This window comes from Ammodytes marinus (genome assembly GCF_949987685.1).
Source record: "Ammodytes marinus genome assembly, chromosome: 15".
NCBI lineage: Eukaryota > Metazoa > Chordata > Actinopteri > Uranoscopiformes > Ammodytidae > Ammodytes > Ammodytes marinus.
Genome location: NC_137219.1, coordinates 19,773,488 through 19,795,899, shown reverse-complemented (window position 1 = coordinate 19,795,899; position 22,412 = coordinate 19,773,488). Strand labels below are relative to the sequence as shown.

Below are 22,412 nucleotides of genomic sequence, written 5' to 3'. Positions count from 1 at the left end.
CTGAACTATCCCTTTATTTACTTTTCACCACTGTCCACATATGATACATTAGTTACAGATGGAGAGTGGGCAATGTCAGCTGAACTGTTCTGTGATGATACTGTATATCTTCCAGCAACATCTGTCAGAGTTCTTCTAATCTCCTCCAATGAAGAAAGCCTTCAAGTTGTCCAGGAAGCCTTGCACTCTGGACAACGGTAATGAACTATCAAATTATCTTTCTCTGTTAGAACTGACACAGTACATGTTCATGAGGACAGGAGAAAACAATATTCTTTCCTTTTTCTTTCATCCGTCAATTTCTCTGCCCAGACGAAGCACACCCTCGTCTTCAACAAATGTGTTTACATTCGTCCGGGAAACCGAACCTGAGACCCAGGAGATTTCCAGAGCTGCAGAGGTCATTCAAACATCTCTGCAAGTCCTAGGGGAACGAACAAGACATAAAAGGGATGTCCCGGCACCAGGTAGAATTGCTTTATTTCATTGAATCCAGAGGATCTCCCATTATTGGTGGAGTCAGCGATTGTCAAAATAACTTTTTGTCATAATCAGTGAATATCTCCTCACAAACCGATTCACCAACAAGCATTGTCCAGAATCGCTGACTCCACCTTTAAAAGAAAGAAAACTTTAGAGGGATGTGGACACCATACAGTCACAACAAATTAAACACAAATTAATTGCTTGTCTGGCACCATTCTTATCATTGCAGTAGTTTCCCAAAACAATGGATAATTTAAAACATTGATACCATTTGAATAACAAATTCCTCATAAAGAAAATCTCAAAATATAAAAGAAAAATTATAAATGTTCTGCTTGTTCTAATATATTTGATATGCTCTTTAAAGCTGGTGTGGAGGATTTGGGGAGAAAGTGGCAGTTGGGATAGAGATTCGAATTCAAATACCTCAACCGCTCCACTTGTTCTCTTTGGTCCCTCCCCTATGGTCCCTCCCTGACACACTCTACACCAACAAAGTCATGCCAAAGTGAATGGACAATCCCAACAGCCAATAAGAAGAGAGAATCTGAGCCTCCCTCTGATTGGTCAAAGTGTACAGCTTATGTTAACTTTGACCAATCAGAAATCATATACCCAGTGGTGGGAAGATTAAATTCCATAACATTTTTCTTGTTTCACTGTCCTAGGATGGTATTCCCGGGAGCATCTGGATCCGTCTCAGTGTACGCTTGTAACCATAAACACCTGTGAACCTCTCAACAAGTACCGCACCATAACTGGCCAATGCAACAACAGGTAGCTTTCTGGCATCTTACTGTTTGACAAATCAAGAACCAGGTCCTTATTGTGACTTCTCTTAGTAACTAGATTCAAAGTAAATAATATTTGTGTTAAACCAACCATGTGATGTGAATAAACGAGCATTGAATCACTGTTTTTAAAGAAAGTTCTGTCAAGTGAGGGGAGGTAGCCTATGGTAAAATGCATTTGTGAACTTCAGTAATTATACTTTTTACTGATTTTACCCAAGCCTGTCCCAAAGGAATTGCCTTTATGTACAGCTAATCAACAACAAAAGCAAATATGTTTTAGAAGACATAATAACATAATAATGCACCATTGCTAATCTATTCAACTGGCAAGTCACAAAATGCTTAATTACCTGAGTAAGAAGTTCACTGCTAGTGTATCTCATTTGGCGGATTATTAGCTCATAACAGCCTAAAACACATGTGAATGAACTGTCCACGCCCTGGATCATGATTGTATCAGTCACTAATAGTGTATCAGAATATTAAGCAGACCCGTCAATTTGCTAACATTGTGTTTTCGGAACTCTTCATGAACGTTTGGAGGAAAACAAATGATGTTGCATCCTTTGACGGCATTTAATGTTTTTGCATTGGATTTTTTGTCAGGCATAATCCTTTGTGGGGAGCAACCAACATCCCCTTGACCAGATGGCTTCCAGCTGAATATGAAGACGGACAGAGCGAACCCAAGGGTTGGAACCGAGGACGGCTCTATAACGGATTCCAACTTCCCCCGGTAATCTACAAAATGCTGGTCCGACAGACACAAAAGTCTTGGGGATACATTTAAAATGTGACCTCACCCTACAAACCCGAGTTCATGTAGCTCTAGGTTTATTTTTCTCGGTTTATTTTTTCTTGGCGTTTTACAACAGATCAAGTCCACAGCAATTTATGAACAGCAGAAGGGTGTGTATGAGGTGACAGATTACACAGGATTTGAATATTGCTGTCTGTGCTTTAACATACACAAGTTCCATAGCTTGAGAAGAGATGATGTCCAGCTACATGGATAAATACTATGTCTTTAAAACAACCGATGAAACTGCTGATATTTGCAAATATTATGTCTTAATTTATGAGCTGTACATTGTTTTGGAATATTAATAATCTTAGATCCTATCTTTTCCATTCCTTATAAATAAGAATTAAGAAATAACATAGTGGATACTTAATGTATTGCATAACTAATTTCCAATCGCTTGCCAAATATCTTTTGTGAGAGGAATGAGTATGCCTATAACGAACAGCTCACTTCCCGTTCGTTGAGATAAAGCTATTTATCTCTTTAATATCTAGATGTATGTACTTAATGAATACCAAAATTAACTTGTTCACTCAACACGAAAGCTATCATCCAATAAAACGTATGACATGATAGGACTTTCCCAGATGATCATTTGATTAAATTAAAATTCAATTCCACATTTTAAAAGGTAGGACTCAATGTCAACCAAAATGACATACCCTACTTTGTCAACAGGTACGGGAGGTGAGCCAGAAAATAATAAGGACCCGTTGTAAATGGAAAGATCACGTCTATTCACAACTGCTGGTGGAATGGGGCGTGTACTTTAACCACGACTTGCAATCCACCACTCAAAGCACCGGGGACTGTTCGACGTGTAAAAATAAGCCTTCATGCTTTCCCATTGAGGTAAACTAAAAGCACAACAGTCTTTGTACAATGTGCTTACCAGTAGTCAGCCATGCTTGTTCTCTTATCCTGTGTCAAATGAGTTTCCAATTTTAGAAGTACACTTATCTGTTTTCAAAGTTTAGATGAGAAGATCTAGAGAGATACCACTCTATTATTTGTTTTATATGAAGATTGAGCCACAAGCTACTTTAGCTCAGGTTAGCATAAAGGCTGTATTCCTCGGCTTCCTGATATCGGGCACAGACTCTAGGACTTCACTGCTCCTAAACAATAAGTAGTCAGGCAAACAACCCCATAAAAACAGAAATTGTTGATTATACACCATGCTTTTAGAACCAACATTTAACTAATGAGATAAAACATATTGATAATAATAGGTCTAATAATATTATTCCAGGATCACAAAAACAAATCCATTCTTTATATAAAGTATGTCAAGTTGCCAGCAAAGCAGATTGTAATTAATAGTTTTTTCTTATCTACAGATAAAGGATCCCGAAACTGGTGCAATCGGCTGCATGCCCTTTAGTCGCTCCAAACCGGCCTGCTTTGTGGCTGTCAAACCTGGGTTTGATGATATACAAGCCATGCAGCGACAACAGACGAACAGCATCTCATCATTCCTGGATGCTTCGCAGGTGTACGGCAACACTCTTGAGAGACAGTTCTTCCTGCGTGACCTTTCTGGCCGTAACGGGAGACTTGCTGTCAACGACAAGTACAGCGATTACGGAGGCAGGGCCTACCTTCCATTTGTAGCCGATGTGCCCTCTCGCTGTCGCAGCGAGGAGTTCCCAGTGGATTGCTTCAGTGCTGGGGACAGCCGGCCCAACCTTAATCTGCCCCTGACCTCTTTGCATACACTGTGGGTTAGGGAACACAATCGGGTTGCGGAGGCACTGGCATACATTAACGGTCACTGGAGCCCGGAGACTGTTTACCAAGAAACCCGCAAGATTATTGGAGCACTGCACCAGGTATGTGACTAGCAACTCACCTCACATTAACACCTTTCAATCTTCCAAATGTCTCAAAAGAAAATCTAAAAGTTGTAGGTTTAAAAATACACATTTTAGAAGCTGGAACCAGTTAATTGATTAACAAGATTTTTGATGATTATTCGTCAATTTCATCAGACAGTTGTCCCCAGTCGAACTGTTCAGTGAAGATTTCTGCCTCTGCTTTTCAACATACTTTTATATCATTAAAGCCATCCATCCTTTGCAGAATCCCACAGAGGTCTCACATAATAACAAAAGTTACTTTTAAAATGGGACTTTTTGTCAGACTTGTTCTTCTTTTTTAGCAAAACAGACTCTGTACTGTTATTCAGTTCTTCAGGTTTGAGGCGAGTGGTCTCATTACTTTTGAACTGTAAGCTTGCACACTTCAGGCTCACATTAATTTCAGAAAGGATCACCCCAGATTATTCCAGATTAAGCATTTTCTGTTCCTTTTTCAACCTGCTTCCCATGTAGTCATATTCTTAGTGGCGGTAAACCAATAATGGCCGCGTTTCCCAGATTCGTTAAGAGCCTCTTTGGGCTAAGTACTTCTTTGGAGCGCTCTTAAGAACGCTGTGAAAGAAGAATGCGTTCCCCAGATTCGTTCTTAGCGAAAGTAGCTCTTTCACTAAAACGGAACTGTAAGACGGAGCTGACCCACTCTTACAACCTTCTTAGCGACCAAATCGTCAGTGATCATGCCGCGTCAGGGAAATTTATTTCCTCCACTTTTCGAAATAATAAAACAATGCTCAATGCGGACCACTGGCGCAAGAAACATAGACTAATAGTAGAGAAAAAAAATGTTTTAATGAATTAGACGTTTACGTTTTCCACACACATGTGAGTTTATAGTACTACTACACATACAAAAAAAAAACATCAACAACCCTGTGGCATTTCACAGATATCAAAGAAACAGATTTAATTGAACTCAGCTGAACCTCATCCAGAGCGGCTCCACCTGCTAAAAAGGCGTTGCCAAAGTCCGCGCGTGTGAGAAACCATGGCTGCAATACAACACCTTCTCGCTGCGAACCAACGGCCTCGCCGTGCGCGAAGCCAGACGGTTTACATAAATGCATACGCGTCGGCACTTCTCCCCACTGGACGTGCTATCAGACCGGGCCGTCCAGGCAAAGTACCGGCTGCCCCTTGCGGAGATCCAACGGCTGATCACTCTGGTGTCTCCACACATCCAGAGCAACCCGCTGCAATTTTGCCTTCAGCCCGGAGATGCAGTCCCTGGCTGCGCTGCGTTTTTAGTAACATATCAACCTTTTCTGTGGTCCACCAACCCCAGCCCCTACGTCTTCACCACCAGTCACCAAGCACTGAGCACTAAACCATAAACCCACAACCACCACATCAACTCTCAGGCCTGAAGGCTAAAATAAATAAACAGAACCAGCAGATGTAGGCTACGTAACGCTATGTAACGTCCTGGGCCCGGTTTCCCGATAACGTCCTCTCTTAGCAAGCTACGAAGACTCCTACGTTATGACTTACCAAAGTTGTTTACCTCTGTAGTCGTGGTTCCCGAACAGTGTCTTAGGAGAAACACTCCTTACGTTGTTCGTACACTGCTGAAATCGGTTGCTCCGAGTTCGATTATCCATTTCCTGCTCATTTCATGCGCAGCTGCATCTGTATGCTGTCTAATCAAATCTACCCGTGCATTTCTAGTGTAATATAAAGTCATAAATTAGTTTGTTGAATCATCATCTGTGTTTTGGAACTCTTGTTTTATAATCTAAGTATCTTTAAGAACACTAATCACGTTACTTGGTGGCAGGGCCGCTGCTAGGCTTTTGGGTGCCCCCCCCAAACACACACACACACAAAACCTTCAGAGTTTGCAATCAAACTGTTGCTATTTATTATAAGTTGACATTAAATATACATAAATATGAACATGTATAAGTAATATATAAAACAAAAAAACAGCAACAACAACAGGAGCACGATCAGTAATAAATAAGTTGTATATAAAAAGTTCTTAACAGCAGCACACACACAAAACCTTCAGAGTTTGAAATCAAACCGTTGCTATTTATTATAAGTTGACATTAAATATACATAAATATGAACATGTATAAGTAATATATAAAACAAAAAAACAGCAACAACAACAGGAGCACGATCAGTAATAAATAAGTTGTATATAAAAAGTTCTTAACAGCAGCACACACACAAAACCTTCAGAGTTTGAAATCAAACCGTTGCTATTTATTATAAGTTGACATTAAATATATTATGAACATGTATATATTAAGTCATATTTAAAACAAAAACAAAACAGCAACATCAGTAATAAATATGTTATATATAAAACGTTCTTAACAGCAGCATTACAATATAATAAAACAATAACAACTGCAGGCTCCAAAGATGAACGAAAATAATTATGAACTCAAATAAGGTTTAAGTCATCAAAACATCATCAAAACAAATGTTGGTTGGTGGCTTGTGGATGGTTGCTCATCATCTGAATCTTCCTCCTGGCTACGTGTGGCTCCTTGAACATATTTTAGCATTGACCCTGTGAATATTTTTGAAATACAAAAAAATTTGATTAGCAAAAGCTAAATAAAATAACCAAAACATTAGGATTTTCTAATGACAAAAATATCATGTCGAACTACTGTTTATAATAGGATAAAAAGTCACTAAAAAAACACCATATTATGCTTAATCTTAAATTGGCTGTTTATCTGTAAACACTTAATTATTCCTTTGCTATCTAGTCACTATGAAAGTATATTAAACTATTATGTTATATTAATTTAGTGGAACATAGACAAAACCTTAAATACCTATATAGCAGGGGTGTCAAACTCATTTTGGTTCGAGGGCCACATACAGCCTCTCTGATCTCAGGTGGGCCGGACTAGTAAAATAATGGCAAAATAACTCCAAATCCCTAACTTTGTTTTTCAGTAATATGCTTTATCACTCAGCCTACATTTGTAACCTACATTATCACGGATCACAAGGGATCTCTGTACCCCCCAGGAGATGTCTTAGTAAAGGTTGCTGCCGGCCATGGGAATAGGAGGTGCGGCACGCAGCGCCGCAGCAAAAATTTTGGGGGTAATTTGCTCAAAGATGCCAATGTGCACTAATGAAATAAACAACTGTTTATTTGAATACACAAATACAACAGGCACTGACCTTACAGTTGTCCAATTTTGTTTACTATATGTACAGAGACACATTTTGTGCAAACATGCAGACTGTACAAAATACAATTAAATAAAAGTGCAACTTCTACTGTTTTGATTTATTTTTAAATACAGAGGTTATTGGTTGTTTTGGAATTAGTTTTTCCCAATTTAAAACATAAAAATAAAGCAGCATTGAAAATTAGGAAATAAATCTTGTAGGCCTACACTAGCATGCTCCTGCTCGTTTTGCGCACACAGAGCCGCAGACACACCACGCTTGCTAGTACATTAATTGTTCAGCACTAAAAATAAAAATAGTTTTATTTTTATAAAAAAGTAATAAAATAAATGTACTAAAAATAAAAATGTTTTTTTTTTTTGGTTTTTACTTTGCCATAAAGCACTGTAGGAAACATTAATAGAGGTGAAGCAGGATTGCCAATTACCATTTCCCACGTTGCTAAAATGTGCTTTTTTTATTTAGGCTGCCCCCTAGCGGCAGGAGTGAGCATTTCGGTTATTTCTTTAAAAATTCATAACTCCTCACAGGAATGGGCTAGAGACTTACTTTTTTTTTTGACATACTCAGAAATTTATGCTCTACAGGTCGCGGGCCTGATCAAATCATCTCGCGGGCCGGATCCGGCCCGCGGGCCGTATGTTTGACACCCCTGGGCTAGAGACTTACTTTTTTTTTTGACATACTCAGAAATTTATGCTCTACAGGTCGCGGGCCTGATCAAATCATCTCGCGGGCCGGATCCGGCCCGCGGGCCGTATGTTTGACACCCCTGCTATATAGACTCCAATTATACACATTAAACAAAACAATGGTGGCATTTTGAAAATGACCAAAAGTGAAGATACCATATTTTAAATTGGCGAGCAGATGTCGCCCTTTCCATAGCCTCACTAGAATGTTGTTGACTTCATACGGCTTTATATAATGTCTACAGTGACAACCGTCAACTATTTGCAAACGTGTCACATGCATTGTGAAATGCTAGAATATGCTTCAGACTACACAGCTGATGAGTAGCGTTTGTGACAGAAAGTGATTTTTAAGATGACACGCCGTCACACAGTGTCTTAACTATTAGCTTCTGCTGCTGTGTAGTCTAACTGTCATATGCTAACATTACAATATCACTGAACGTTAGCAAAACAATTAGACCTATAATACTCACACACTTACCAACAAGGGATGCAAGGGTGTCATCTCTCAGCTTTTACTTCTTCCGCTTTTCTGCGCCAGATTCCTGTTGTCATTATGAATCGCCGCGGCTGCCATTCAAAAGCAGCTTGATATCACCGGCAAAAGCATGCTCTGTCTCCGATGCGAAAACACGAGAGCTTCGAAGGCTGTACCATTAGGGTCAGGGAAGGGGGGGGAGAGACTATTTTTATATATTAGGTAAAAACATGTAATTTTCCCAAATTAAGTGATACAATTATACAATTAAGAAAAAAAATACGCTGGGCCTCTTCATAGCTTATTTATATATTTTTGTAGTTCAATTATTTAATTATTATCATGATTTTTTTTTAGCAACCTTAATTTTGGTGCCCCCGCCAGGTACTTGGTGCTCTACGCAGTCTGCGTACTCTGCGTATAGGGAGCGGCGGGCCTGCTTGGTGGGTCAGTAATGAAACTGAAAGTAGATATAATATCGCCAATAGCCTATATAAATAAAAACAGACGGCCCAAACAGCGTCCAAATACAATAAACAAGTAACATGGCACACTTATTTTAAGGTAAGCTCTAATTGATTATTCATTAATTTTTTCGCACGTTTACATGTTTTGAGGTGGAGGATCCGACGCACTCTGCCCGGGCTCAGCTGACAGCTCTCAGCTGTCAGCTGAGCCGGTGTGGAACACAGTGCGGAGGTTCTAGGGAGGTCACATATTATGCTAAATGCACTGTTTAAATGTGTTCTAACATATCCATGGGGCCACGGTGTGCCTAGAGCAGTGGTGTCAAACATACGGCCCGCGGGCCAGATCCGGCCCGCGAGATGATTTAATCTGGCCCGCGACTTGTAGAGCACACATTCATGAGCATTTCAAAAAAAGTAAGTCTCTAGCCCATTCCTGTGAGGAGATATGAATTTTTAAAGAAATAACCAAAATGCTCACTCCAGCCGCTAGGGGGCAGCCAAAATTTAAAAAAGCACATTTTAGCAACGTGGGAAATGGTAAATGGCAATCTTGCTTCACCGCTATTAATGTTTCCTCCAGTGCTTTATGGCAAAGTAAAAACCAAAAAAAAAAAAAAAATTATCTTTAGTGCTGAACAATTAATGTACTAGCAAGCGCGATGTGTCCGCGGCTCTGCACGCGCGAAACGAGCAGGAGCATGCTAGTGTAGGCCTACAAGATTTATTTCCTAATTTTCCATGCTGCTTTATTTTTATGTTTTAAATTGGGAAAAACGAATTCCAAAACAACCAATAACCTCTGTATTTAAAAATAAATCAAAACAGTAGAAGTTGCACTTTTATTTAATTTAATTTTGTACTGTCTGCATGTTTGCACAAAATGTGTCGCTGTACATATAGTAAACAAAATTGGACAACTGTAACGTCAGTGCCTGTTGTATTCAAATAAACAGTTGTTTATTTCATTAGTGCGTATATTGGCATCTTTGAGCAAAATACCCCCAAAAATTTTGCTGCACCTCCTATTCCCTTGGCCAGCAGCAACCTTTACTAAGACATTTCCTGTGGGGTACAGAGATCCCTTGTGATCCATGATAATGTAGGTTACAAATGTAGGTTGAGTGATAAAGCATATTACTGAAAAACAAAGCTAGAGATTTGGAGTTGACATATGTACGTTATTTTGCCATTATTTTACTGGTCCGGCCCACTTGAGATCAGAGAGGCTGTATGTGGCCCTCGAACCAAAATGAGTTTGACACCCCTGGTATAGAGGCTTGCTTAATGATCTGAACGGGTTTTTCAGCAAACATCTAAAAAAATAAGAATTAGGGACTACTTAGACCATATAAAATTGACAGCAAAGTGCATAATATGTTACCTTACTTACCTTACCTTATACTAAAGATATAGAAAATATAGAAACAGCGGAGGAGATGAAGATTGTTTACAGCAATTATTTTCATCATGAATGTGTGGCAGTTCCATGCGCAACAGGGATGTCACTCGTGTCCGTTTTACGCATGGTGCTTTACGGAAGGAAATGTGGGGGTTTGTATCTCTGGCGATGCCACAGCGATCGCAGGGACTTTCACTTGTGTCATTAAACTTATAAATCTGTATTTCATATCACAGGGACACAGCGATGACTGTATTTAATAACAAACTGATAAAAACGATCCGACTGTAGGCTATAGTGTATCACGTATAAAGTATTTTCATATTGACATCGCATCCATTCAGTTAATGCTGATCGTCAAGTCAGTTAGATGACTAAAAAGTAGGCTACTTGTTCATATAGTTTGAACACTTTGTGAATCAGAGTTAATGGTATTCTGCTAAAATATATAATAGCCTAAGCCTACTTTAAATATACGTGATATACACTATACAGTTGGATCGTTTTGAACAGTTTGTTATTAAATACAGTCATCGCTGTGTCCGTTTGATATGAAATACAGTCAGATTTATTAGTTAAATGACACAAGTGAGAGCTGAAACATCCCTACGGTAGAGCTAAGAAGGCTCTGCGGGCGCTCCAGACCAACCTTACCAACGTATGACGTATGAAAGAGATTCGTAGTAAAGAACTATTCGGGAAACAGGCGAAACGTTAAGTAGGAACTCTACGTAGGGGTTACGAATGACGTAGCGTTAAGAAGGCTCTAAGAAGGCTTTGGGAAACCGGCCCCTGCACACTATGATTATTGCTGCAGTGTCCGGGTGCTTTACCTGAAAGTCTGGGACTGGAATACTGTTGAAAGGGTGCACAATAGGCACACGTCACGCTTAGATAAATTACAAATTGTTTATTGAAACCATATGGGGGAGGGGTTACTCCGCGCTGTCTTTACTGGGCGTCTGCATCACCTGCAACGAAGGGATATTGATTAGTGAAACCTTCTCACTCTTCCTTTTTGTTTGGTTCTGGAAATCCTGCCACTTCTTCCTCACAGCACGCCAGTCACGCAGGCCACATGGGCTGGAGCGGGACATGTTTTCGGCTATGGCCTGCCTGTTCTTTTTGCACCTTGTTTCCCCGAATAAAACTCCCCGGTGCTGCCAGACCTCGTCCACTAAGACGCCCATCTCCTCCGCGGTAAACGATGGTGCCCGCTTGTTTCTTTTGCTGCCGCTTTCTTCCATTCTCACATCACATGTGTGTGCCTATATCCACGGGGTATATATGCGCTAATGGGCTTGATTACTACTTTGATACACTTGTTGCCACACACACCCGCACCGACACACTCCCCCACACACACACGATACATGCGTAGCCTAATTCCACCTGTGTGGGGGAGACCACGGGGCACTGTGTGTGACTTATGCGCCGATAAAGAGGTGGGTGATCGATTCGCCTGGCATCGATTTATTCAGTTTGAGCACCACCGCTTCAACTTACGGCTTCTCCAAAGATGGCACTTAAGAAGCCATCTGGGAAACACCCGTATCTTAGCGCTCCGTCTTATGCGAACCCTTCTTTCGACCCTTCTTTGGTCCCAAAGAACAATCGAATCTGGGAAACGCGGCCAATAATAATAATAACACAACAAGACTTTCAAAAAAACAAATGAAAAGGTTACTTACTATTACTTATTTCATTATTAGATTCTCCTTGATGAAGCATTTAAGCTTTTGTAGCATGCGGAGGTGGAGATAGTTTCTACTTTTTTAAATACAGATTGGTAAAATTAAGTTATGCCTTTTTATTATTTTATTTCAGCCGCAATAGGTTTGAGACTATCATTCCAATACCCTACTATTCAACCATTTGGAAAAGATAACACCATTATTTTGTATTTTCTACATTTGAAATAGATTTGACCTCAAAAGTAGAAGAATTTAATGATAAATGTCCATTGAGTTTGAAAGTGGAGAATACTGCTGTAACCATTTTTTTTTAATCAATCAATTTAGACTTTTTATGTTTTGCCGACCAGGAAAGTGCATTCCTGCCTCAATGATTATTGAACCACAACGGTGCAATTGGTAATTTTCTAAGAACCTTTTCTTGTTAGATTGAACTGTGATTTATCAGTTCAGCTGCTATTTCCTGAGACTAGCCTTTTCTTTTTAAATTTTGAAGTTTCGACCACAATAATAAAGCATATGCCTCACTTGACACTAAACAAATTTGACTGGTTCTATATTAATAAAGTATTTTTGTAAAGATGAATTTCTTTGACCTAAAAGCATGAAAGAACATTCAAAAAAGTATTTTATAATTAATTATTATGATTAACCGTGTCTGCTTCCAATGCTCCATTTGGAAATTAAAAACCACATAACACAAATGTTTTACTCTTTTGTGTGATACTGTAACCGTGTTAAGATGCAGGTGGTCAACTGAGGCCTTTATGAATAGTGAGAAGGACAGATGAAATTCTCTGGGGTGAACTGTGAGGGGACAAATGTGCAATCATATGTCTGAGCTCGAATACAACACTTGAAACCATGTGGGACTCCCTTTCAGCTGCATGCATACACGTTCACAGGATCTTGTTAATGATCTTTCAAGCAGGATACGTTGTAGTAATTCATTAAGATATGCTCATATACAAAGTATTGTGGCTTCATAGCAAACGTGTGATGTCAGATTTCCTTTCTCGACTATCTAAGAGACTCTTTTTTGCTTCTTTATGACCCCCTCCCCCCTTAATTTTTTTTAACTTTCAGATCATAACATTTAGAGATTATCTTCCAAAGATTCTTGGCCCGCAGGCTTTTGAACATTTCATTGGACCCTACAAGGGATATGATCCAACGACGGACCCCTCAATCAGCAACGTGTTTGTCATTGCTGCATTCCGGTTCGGCCACGCTAACATCTCTCCTATCATCATGAGACTGAACAGGAAGTTTCAGGAAGATGAGCGCTTCCCAAACTTGAAACTGGGAGATGCTTTCCTCTCTCCAGGGAGAATAGTCTTTGAAGGTCAGTAAACTCTTATAAAGCTGCCTATCGGAACTAAGAATGCATCCTGCAAGCACGCTAAACACACTGAGAAGAGTGGCCGGAATAAAAATTATAATAATTTTGCTTCTCTGGTGAATGTGTTTGTGTCTTAGTGCAATTCAAGTGACTCTTGCTGAATAGACAAGTATCGTATATGTCATATCTAGTACATGACTTACTGTACAGTGTGTCCTTGGCTTCCGGGAGACTAATTGCAGAAAGTTTAATGATCCATCCAACACACTGCAGGGACCTTTTTAATGGAATTATCAGGACATTACTGACTTATTTTATTACTGACATTGTTCTATTCAACAGATGAAGTTGAATCTGACATATACAGATGCAGTTTTATATTGGCTCGTGGATGTAGCCAACAAATTGAAGTTTTTATTTTTCAATCTTGGGTCTATTATTCCCATTATTATGACAATTGTAATTTATTAACAAAACTCGCACTCGCCACCATCGTAGAGGCTCAGGAAAAAAACACTGCAGGAATACAACATACTGTATAATGGTGGCAAGCAGCACACACCTCAAAAGGTTCCACCAAATAAACTTCCACTCCAGTGTTTAGCTTATTGTTCCTCAGCCTGGCTGTTTTGAGCTGCACTATGCAGAATGATGTATGGGCAGAATTTGACACTATAAGTCAGTTTTTACATGAATCTACGGAATCTCAATCTGCAAGCAGTTGATAAAAATAAAATATATATATTTTTTTAATAAAACCATTATAAAACTGTATACAACTGTTGTCTGTCCAAATCAGTTAACACATTAGACAATCACATTCCCACCAATTCAGAGCTTACAGTGTGGAGAGAAACCTCTATCCAACCATGATGCATCAGTGCAAGATCATCCAAAACACAAGTAGATTGCGACTGGTTGATTCACACAGCCATTTTCCAGTTTGACTTTCCTTAAGAAGGCCCTCGCGGATCACTTTGAAACTAGTACCCCTCCAAAGAAAAGTCAGGCTGGCTGATTTTTACCTTGATCCATTATTTCTCCTGACATAAGCTTCATAGCTCAGTTCATAGTCCTTCATCATTACCGCAATTCTTTAAAACAGTCAATCACTCAAAGAAAAAATGCCAAAAACCTTAACACTTAACATATTTTCTTTGACAGAACCATTGGTCTTAAGGCTATGTCTTCTGTCCGTTAGCTAATCACTTCAATCCACATTGTAGGTTGCAGTCGAATGAAGTTCATGAAAACTTTTTTTACACAAGTCTACAATATGGTTTCATTTCACAGTGCAAAGCTTCAGCCGCTTGGTGTATCTAATTAACTTTATTCTTAATTAATCAACAATCTTTATTTAAATTCACAGCGTTGCTGTCTTTGAGATAATTTTGCTGACCTCCAGTGGCAAGTGTCTATGTTGCTCCAGTGATACAGAACGTTGTGCTCTGTAATCCCACCACAGAGCACACCTTTCAGAACAACCCTGTACTCGCAGACTATATACCTTATATTCAATTATTTCCTGTCTATTTGCAATGAGTAATTACAGACTGTGAACAATTATCATGCTAATTACTGATTTCTGACATCAAAACACACAAGCTATATACGTATAGCTTTCAAAACTCATCTAGTAACTGGGGGCGAATCATTTTGTCATGAGTGCTTAGAGTAGTTATGCCTCCCACAGAGAGAACAATCTTAAAAGCTGTATCTTATACTGAAAATAAGCAATACTGTTTTTGTGTCTAGGTGGAATTGATCCAATCATGAGAGGCATAATCGGAACTGAAGCATTAGCTAATACTGCAGACAAGCTTGTGACAGAAGAGGTAACTGAGAGACTTTTCAACCAGCAAAATACGATGGACTTGTCTTCAATAGATCTGCAGAGAGGAAGAGATCACGCTCTACCAGGTAAGTGCTGGGCCCAGAATCAGTGTGTTATTAGAATTATTAAAACCCCAAGTGTTTGTAATAATGAGAACTGAGTCAAGCTTCTTCAAAAGCAGAATGAATATTTACTTGTAACAGCATACAAGGGTCAAACAATCAATGCATCACAAGTCTTACATTGTTAAGCATACATGGATTGAGACAACGTTTGAACAGAAATAGCAGAGGTTATATGTCCAAAAAATAGGCGTATACACACTTGTTTGTGTGTCCAGGTCTTGCAAGGGAGATGATACAATTGCACTGATAGTGCAATAAGTCCTTGAACAGAATGTGCTGTGTGTTTCACATCTTGATGTGTGACGAGGCAATTTTACTTCTTAAGAAAAACATGTGTACCACAGTGTTTGTACAACAGAGTTCAATGTGAGGTCAATAGGTGAATAGAATGATAGCATTAATATGTTATACAATCATAGAGAAATAGATTTCGTTAACATATCGCCCCTTTTTATAATATTTAATGCTACATTCAGGTAACACTTCAAAGCAAAAAGGTAAAGCATATGAGTAAATATATTTCAGTCAAGCAGAATAATATCAAGTACATTTCAACATTACAGTTGTGAAATTGCAAGTGTATGTACTGGTGCAACATCTTCTATGTACAGTTTCAGAGAGGACAGTCTTTTGCAGAAGCCAGGGAACAGGAACCTAGGTCGTCTTGATGGTCAACAAGTCCTTTTGTGGCATTTTGACGCAAAGTGTCCTTCATATCACAGTCACTGGGGGAATGGTTAGGCATTACCATAACCTATTCAGATTGTTCCTCAGTGTCCAATTTGTCCTTATTAAAGCATGGTCAACTTCGTCTTCTTCTTGAATCTGAAAGCAGAATGAATATAGAGCAGTATCATGTTTTTCTTTTTCAAAACAAATGCTCATCATTCTGCCAGGGTGAACAGCTTTTAACATATCATCCCATCTGCATTGCTTGCTCCTAAGTCACAATGACGCATAACAACATAACGTTTTGGATAGGATTGATTTCATTCTTCAGTTCACATTTTTTGTCTGTGTCGGGTAGCTCAATTAAAAATGTTTTATCACTGAGGCATTTGCTCCTTCCCCTGTCTCCATGTACACAAGGCACACACAGGGCTTAAATCACACACACACATTTTTTTCACATGTGCTCACTCCTTCCTCCCTTTGCAGAGACTGCGTCTCACACACACAACATTCCTCAGACAGAGAAGCTCTCTCTCCCTCCAAACATGCATTTCATTCATCACATACAGTTTGTGGCAAATAGGTTGCTCTTTCTTTATAACATCCATCTATGAGCAAGATACTCACATCAATCTTTACAAAGTTAATGCAGTTTGAATCAATTTATATCAATAATACACATGATGATCAAATTTTAGCATAAAAATCCCCTTAACTGTTAATTCAAATCAAAACATTGAACAAGTCTTTTCAGTGAACATTTTCATATACAAAGAACACAAAAGGACGCTTGTTTTTAAGTTTATGCTGGGACTTCAAATTATTGACTGCACCTTTAATCTTTAAGGTTGACTATGGGGCCTTGGATTGGCGAGATATTCAGCTCTAAACTTTAAAGTGTTTAGCAATTTAGTCAGAACTCTGGTCATCTTTAGGAGACGAGCATTTTGTTTCTCCTTTGTCTTGATAAGACTTTGCAGTACATTCATTTTCTCTGATAGGCATTTTTCTACAGACTCCTGAATATACTTTTTAAGCTCTTTTTTTGTCATGACTTTAATTTTTAAAATGTAAAATCTAATATCAAATTACCCAGTAATCAATTTAACAGGGTGGAGACCCCTATTCCCTCCAATTGATTAACAAAATTCACCAATTTAAAACTAGAACACCCTATGTGATGTATTCTAAACAAAACAAATAAGTCTACTCTGCAGTTGTAGACTATTGACAAACATAACAAAACAAGACAAATAAACAACCTGTCAAAGACTAACTCCCGGGAGCAGTACCCGGCCGGAGTATATCCCCAGGCTAAATATAAACCTTTCAGAGCTGTTAATCAACTTGCTTTCATAAAAACCCTCTGGAATTGCGTCCAATTCACGGTTCTATTAAACAAATGATACCTGTCTGAAAAAACGGATTACTAAATGATCCGTTACTATGATCATCTTTAACGTGCACTTGTGAGACTTTTGTTTTTGACAGTGTAAATTCTCAAACACCAAAAGCAGTCAGTCTCCCACGGATGGACCCAACCAGTCAGAGACAAACCCCCGGGAGCAGAACCCGGCCAGAGTATATCCCCAAGTGTTCGAATAACCAAGATGGGAAACACTACTTCCAGGAATTCTCCCATAGATGGACAAAACCAAAATGGAAAACACCACCATCAATAAACTAGTTTATCTATCTAATACATAAAACAAAGGAATTCCTAAACAAAACAAAACAAAATCAGCTGTTTATATTCACCTGATTCGAAGAAAGCCCCGACTCGCTCAGTTTTGGCTCTGGATTCCGTCACCCCTCCTCCGTCCAAGTCGAGTCTGCAGACAGCCTCTTTTGTAGCTCTGTTTACTGGAGGTCTTTTGTCGAGAGATCTTGGACTCCCCCGTTCACGGTGCAGGCTCTTCTCGTTCAGAGGACTGGAGATGTTGGATCCGGCTCGAAGGACCATTTGTTACTAGAATTATTTCATCAAACTACCCAAGTGTTTGAATAATTGAAACTGAGTCAGGCCTTCTTGAAAGCAGGTGAAGTTTACTTGTTTCAGCATACAAGGGTCAAACAATCAATGCATCACAAGTCTTACATTGTTAAGCATACATGGATTGAGACAACGTTTGAACAGAAATAGCAGAGGTTATATGTCAAAAAAATAGGCGTATACACACTTGTTTGTGTGTCCAGGTCTTGCAAGGGAGATGATACAATTGCACTGATAGTGCAATAAGTCCTTGAACAGAATGTGCTGTGTGTTTCACATCTTGATGTGTGACGAGGCAATTTTACTTCTTAAGAAAAACATGTGTACCACAGTGTTTGTACAACAGAGTTCAATGTGAGGTGAATAGGTGAATAGAATGATAGCATTAATATGTTATACAATCATAGAGAAATAGATTTCGTTAACACAGTGTCATTCAGTTAAAGTGGCACTATGCAGTTTAAATTTGAATGTTTGAAATTTGCAGCATTGCAGTCAAATAATGTGGTAGCTTCAAGGCCTTACATATAAAAAAATATGGCAATATGAGTCATGTCTTTATTTAAGAGAGGACCACCCGACCTTTTCATATAAAACAAATTGGTGGTGTAATAAGCATCTCCTGTGGTGAACCTTAAAGTATAGTGAAAATCAGAGTCCATGAGTTTAAGACATGAATGTGATACCGTATCACTTTGTAAACATAGTTTCTGACATTCACTAATTCATTCATAACTTTCAAATGACAAACCACCTGTCTGTCAAATCATTAAAAAACAGGATGATGCCTATAGGTGTTAGTCACTTGATTAGACAACATCCTGCTCTATTTTCAGCTTTGAGCTATTGATTGCAATGGTGCTGAACAATGTTATACCAGCTCTGCACATAGTTCTATGGGACACCAAACTAAACTGGGGTAAAACCTACAGCTTGAGACCTTGATAAAAACACAAAACAAATACAGTTTGAATATTACCTCAATCATGAGACTGAATTGCCAGGTTACTTAATCTGATAACATTATTAAGGAATTGGTGGTTTACCCAGTTGATGATGGTTAAGGGAAACTTACTACATTTGTCTTCTCTCCTGTCTTTCAACAAGAAAGCAAAGTGTGAAATTAATGTGCTGACTGGTATATTATAATGTACTGCTGAAATGATACTTTGCAGGATACAACGATTGGCGATCGTTCTGTGGGCTGAAGAGAACCCAGACACTGGACGATTTCAAACACGTTGTGAGTGACGCCAGGGTTGCAGAGAAGATATTGAACACATACAAAAGTCTGGACAATATTGATGTATGGCTTGGAGGGCTTGTTGAAGACCTTTTGCCGGGGGCAAGAACTGGCCCGCTCTTTGCCTGCCTGATTGGAAAGCAGATGAAGGCGCTCCGTGATGGCGATAGGTACATTGGTATTTGCTTCATTTAAAGAATGCTATGTTTCAGTGTTCTGTACCTCACCTTTCACTGTATGACTTCAGAGATCAGGAGTACATTACTTTTTTAGGATTTTATTTATGTAATGAGATGTTTAATTATAAATGGAGAAATCAAGCATTTCTTTTTTTGTTTCAGGTTTTGGTGGGAGGCTGAAGGTATATTCACTGAAATACAGAAGGCTGAGCTTTCAAAAGGTTCACTGTCTCGGATCATCTGTGACAACACCGACATAGGAGAAGTCCTTCCTGATTCATTCAGGTTCAGGAAATACCCCTCTGGTTTCGTCTCTTGTGATGATATTCCATTGATCAATTTGGAAGCTTGGAGAGAGGGAAAGGGCCGAGGTGAGCTTAAGAAACTGTTGGGCTCGTCATGACATAAAAGAAAAAATCATACATTCCTTTGATATGTTTGTTCCACTAGGCATTAACAGAAAACAACTTTTACCATTCAATTTCAGCCTTAGAAGAGTGTGGCCCTCCAAGACAGATAGAGAATGGGGATTTTATTTTGACTTCCTCAGATGGCCGACTGATTGCTCTGTACTCGTGTTACGATGGATTCATGTTGACGGGTACTGCTTCAATAGTTTGTGAGGGACATCGATGGAATGATCACCCCCCACAATGCACAGGTACGAGAACTGTTTTTGAACCTTATGTTTGTTTCATAGCTGTTTGGAATGACTATTTCTATGTGGAGTAGTTTAACCCCAAAAAGTGATTCTGGTTAATAAGCTATCAGGTATATGACATTTTGTGTGTGTATGAACAGCAACATATTGAATAGTATGCAGATCAGCAAAGTAAAGATTTGGTTTTGTACTACAGATTTGCCTCAGCACATATCTAGTGTTGGACATGCAACACTCTAGTTCTCTTGTCTGACTGGAACTTTACTGCTATCTTCTGGTACTTATAGAGAAATGTTCCAATATGAATATATTGGGGGGCTGCTTTAGGAGGTTAGCTAGTGAGTCAAATTGTCAGTGCCATTATTATATAGCATTTTTTAAATCCCCCTTCAGCAAAATCCCAAAGTTGGATTAAATGAAATACATTATTTAGTAGTGTTGAATGTTTTAATGAGTTCATCAACTTCCAAGCAGCAATTTACATCATAGTAATGGGCCTCAGTGACTTCGATCTCGGTTGAGTCAGGTAATTTATCATAGTGAACAGAATATCTTCTCAAATTTAGATTTTAAAAATACCTCACTAACACAATTTCAAGAAAACATTTACATATATAGTCTTTGTATGTCACATTGAGTGTACAAGCAGCAGAATGATTTTACGTGGTTTACTGCCAATATGTAAGTGACATGAAAATAACCATGTTGTTCTTTTATAGAGACTCCAAGAAGAGGAAAAGAGAAAAATGCGGCGGGACGAGAAATCGTATACTAATGTAATAATAATGTATACTACTAATCATATATTTTTCAAGTACTGTTGACCATTTACTAAGATCCCCTTTAATTCCCTTATTTACAGGTTCATAATTTTCATTTATAGAAGTCATTAGGATTGTGTTAACCAAATATCTAAGTATTAAATAGCTTTCTATGGCCAGTCAATGGGGAGTCTTTGTTTAAGGCAACAATTGAATGCTAAACTTTGACTTTTGTTTATATTGAGCCTATTGCCTGTATATGATACAAATATGACAAGGAGATCCAGTAGGGCAGTAAAGCAATCATCTTGGTTGCTAATATATAGTATATAGCAAAACATCATTGGCATATAATGCAATTGTGTGCTCTTTGTTGTTAAACATAATTCCCTCTATATAACTACATTCTCTTATTGCCTGTGTGAGAATAAAGATTATTGTAATATGTTTGGAATGCAGTATTGATCTAGTGTAAGTTATTACATATTGTCCTGTTGAATTATTTTATAATTTATGTATAGAATGTGAGATTTTTTTTCCCGTATTTCCCTTACCAATCATTTTGTAGCTTTGGGGCCTTCTTCATGAAGCCATTGTTAAATTTGTAATCTTTGTCTAATTCTTCTTGAGAAATGGCCAACATATGTTTTTTTATTTTATTTTTATTCCAATCATTATTTGGGGATTCTGATTTTTGCTGTTTTGTGTTTCTAAATCTTTAAGATTATTTTCAAATTGGTTCAGCCTATTCTGTTTTTCTTTTTTGATTGCTGTACTAATCAATATAATGTTGCCCCTGACGACTGCCTTTAAGGTGTCCCACAGGATATAATTTGGGTCCAACTTCCCATCATCATTTAGGTCAAGAAAGTCTTAATTTCAGATTTCACCTGTTTAATTACTGTTTTGTTGTTCAATAAACTTGTATTGAGTCTCCAAATGTGTTTCTTTGGTCTTCTATCCAAATATAATGTGAGGTGAATTGGAGTGTGATGGGACGCTGTGTGAAATGTATATAAAACAGAATGTGATCGTTTGTTAATCCTTTTTGACATACATTCAAGTTGAAAACAATACAAAAGCAATGAATTAAATTTTTAAAGGACAAGAAAGATGAGAATTAACTGACATGCTGTGCTCTCTTGCTGGTTGCATCAAATTAAACTAAGGTAACACAGGAGGGTCAAAAAACACAAATCACACATGCAATGCCGTTTTTAACCACCAGGCGTTACAGCAAAAACTAATTTTGGTGCAGAACCGTAGTTCAAAATAATTTACTTGTGTTAAGAATCAAGGGAGCTGGTTCCTAATGTACCTATAATTCCTTAATTTGAATTTGACTGTATTGCTCACCTGCTTCACATGTTTGTTGAAGGAGAGCTGTGAGTCCACAGTTATTCCTAAATATTTAAAATGTGTAGCAGTCTGGATCTTTTCTCCATAAACAATAATATCAGGCTGATTTCCATTTGTTCTATTTTAAAAGTACATGCATGTTGTTTTACTGATGTTGAGTGTCAGGCAGGACTTTGAGAGCCAATCAGTTAATTGATTCATTGTTTTTCATAGGCATATACGAGATAACACAAATATGTAGACTGCATTTAATTTTCTATTCCAATGTACCTTTTGTCTCTTGGATGTTTATTAAAGACAAACTGTTCGATAAAGCTGCCAATATATATATATATTTTTTAAACACGGTTTATCACAATAAGGGGAGAATAGTTGGC

General features: G+C 38.4%; 1 protein-coding gene across 1 annotated transcript; it reads left to right on the top strand.

Moving 5' to 3' along the window:
- Positions 1 to 72: 72 nt before the first annotated feature.
- LOC307261991 (thyroid peroxidase-like) lies at positions 73 to 19,657 on the top strand (the record flags this gene model as incomplete). The annotated part of the gene is made up of 10 exons (XM_080042722.1): positions 73 to 197; positions 313 to 467; positions 1,155 to 1,263; positions 1,887 to 2,016; positions 2,764 to 2,937; positions 3,426 to 3,917; positions 12,953 to 13,211; positions 14,964 to 15,128; positions 19,008 to 19,245; positions 19,417 to 19,657. The coding sequence occupies 10 exons, from the start codon at positions 73 to 75 to the stop codon at positions 19,655 to 19,657; spliced, it is 2,088 nt and encodes a 695-aa protein (XP_079898848.1).
- Between the last annotated feature and the right edge of the window lie 2,755 nt (positions 19,658 to 22,412).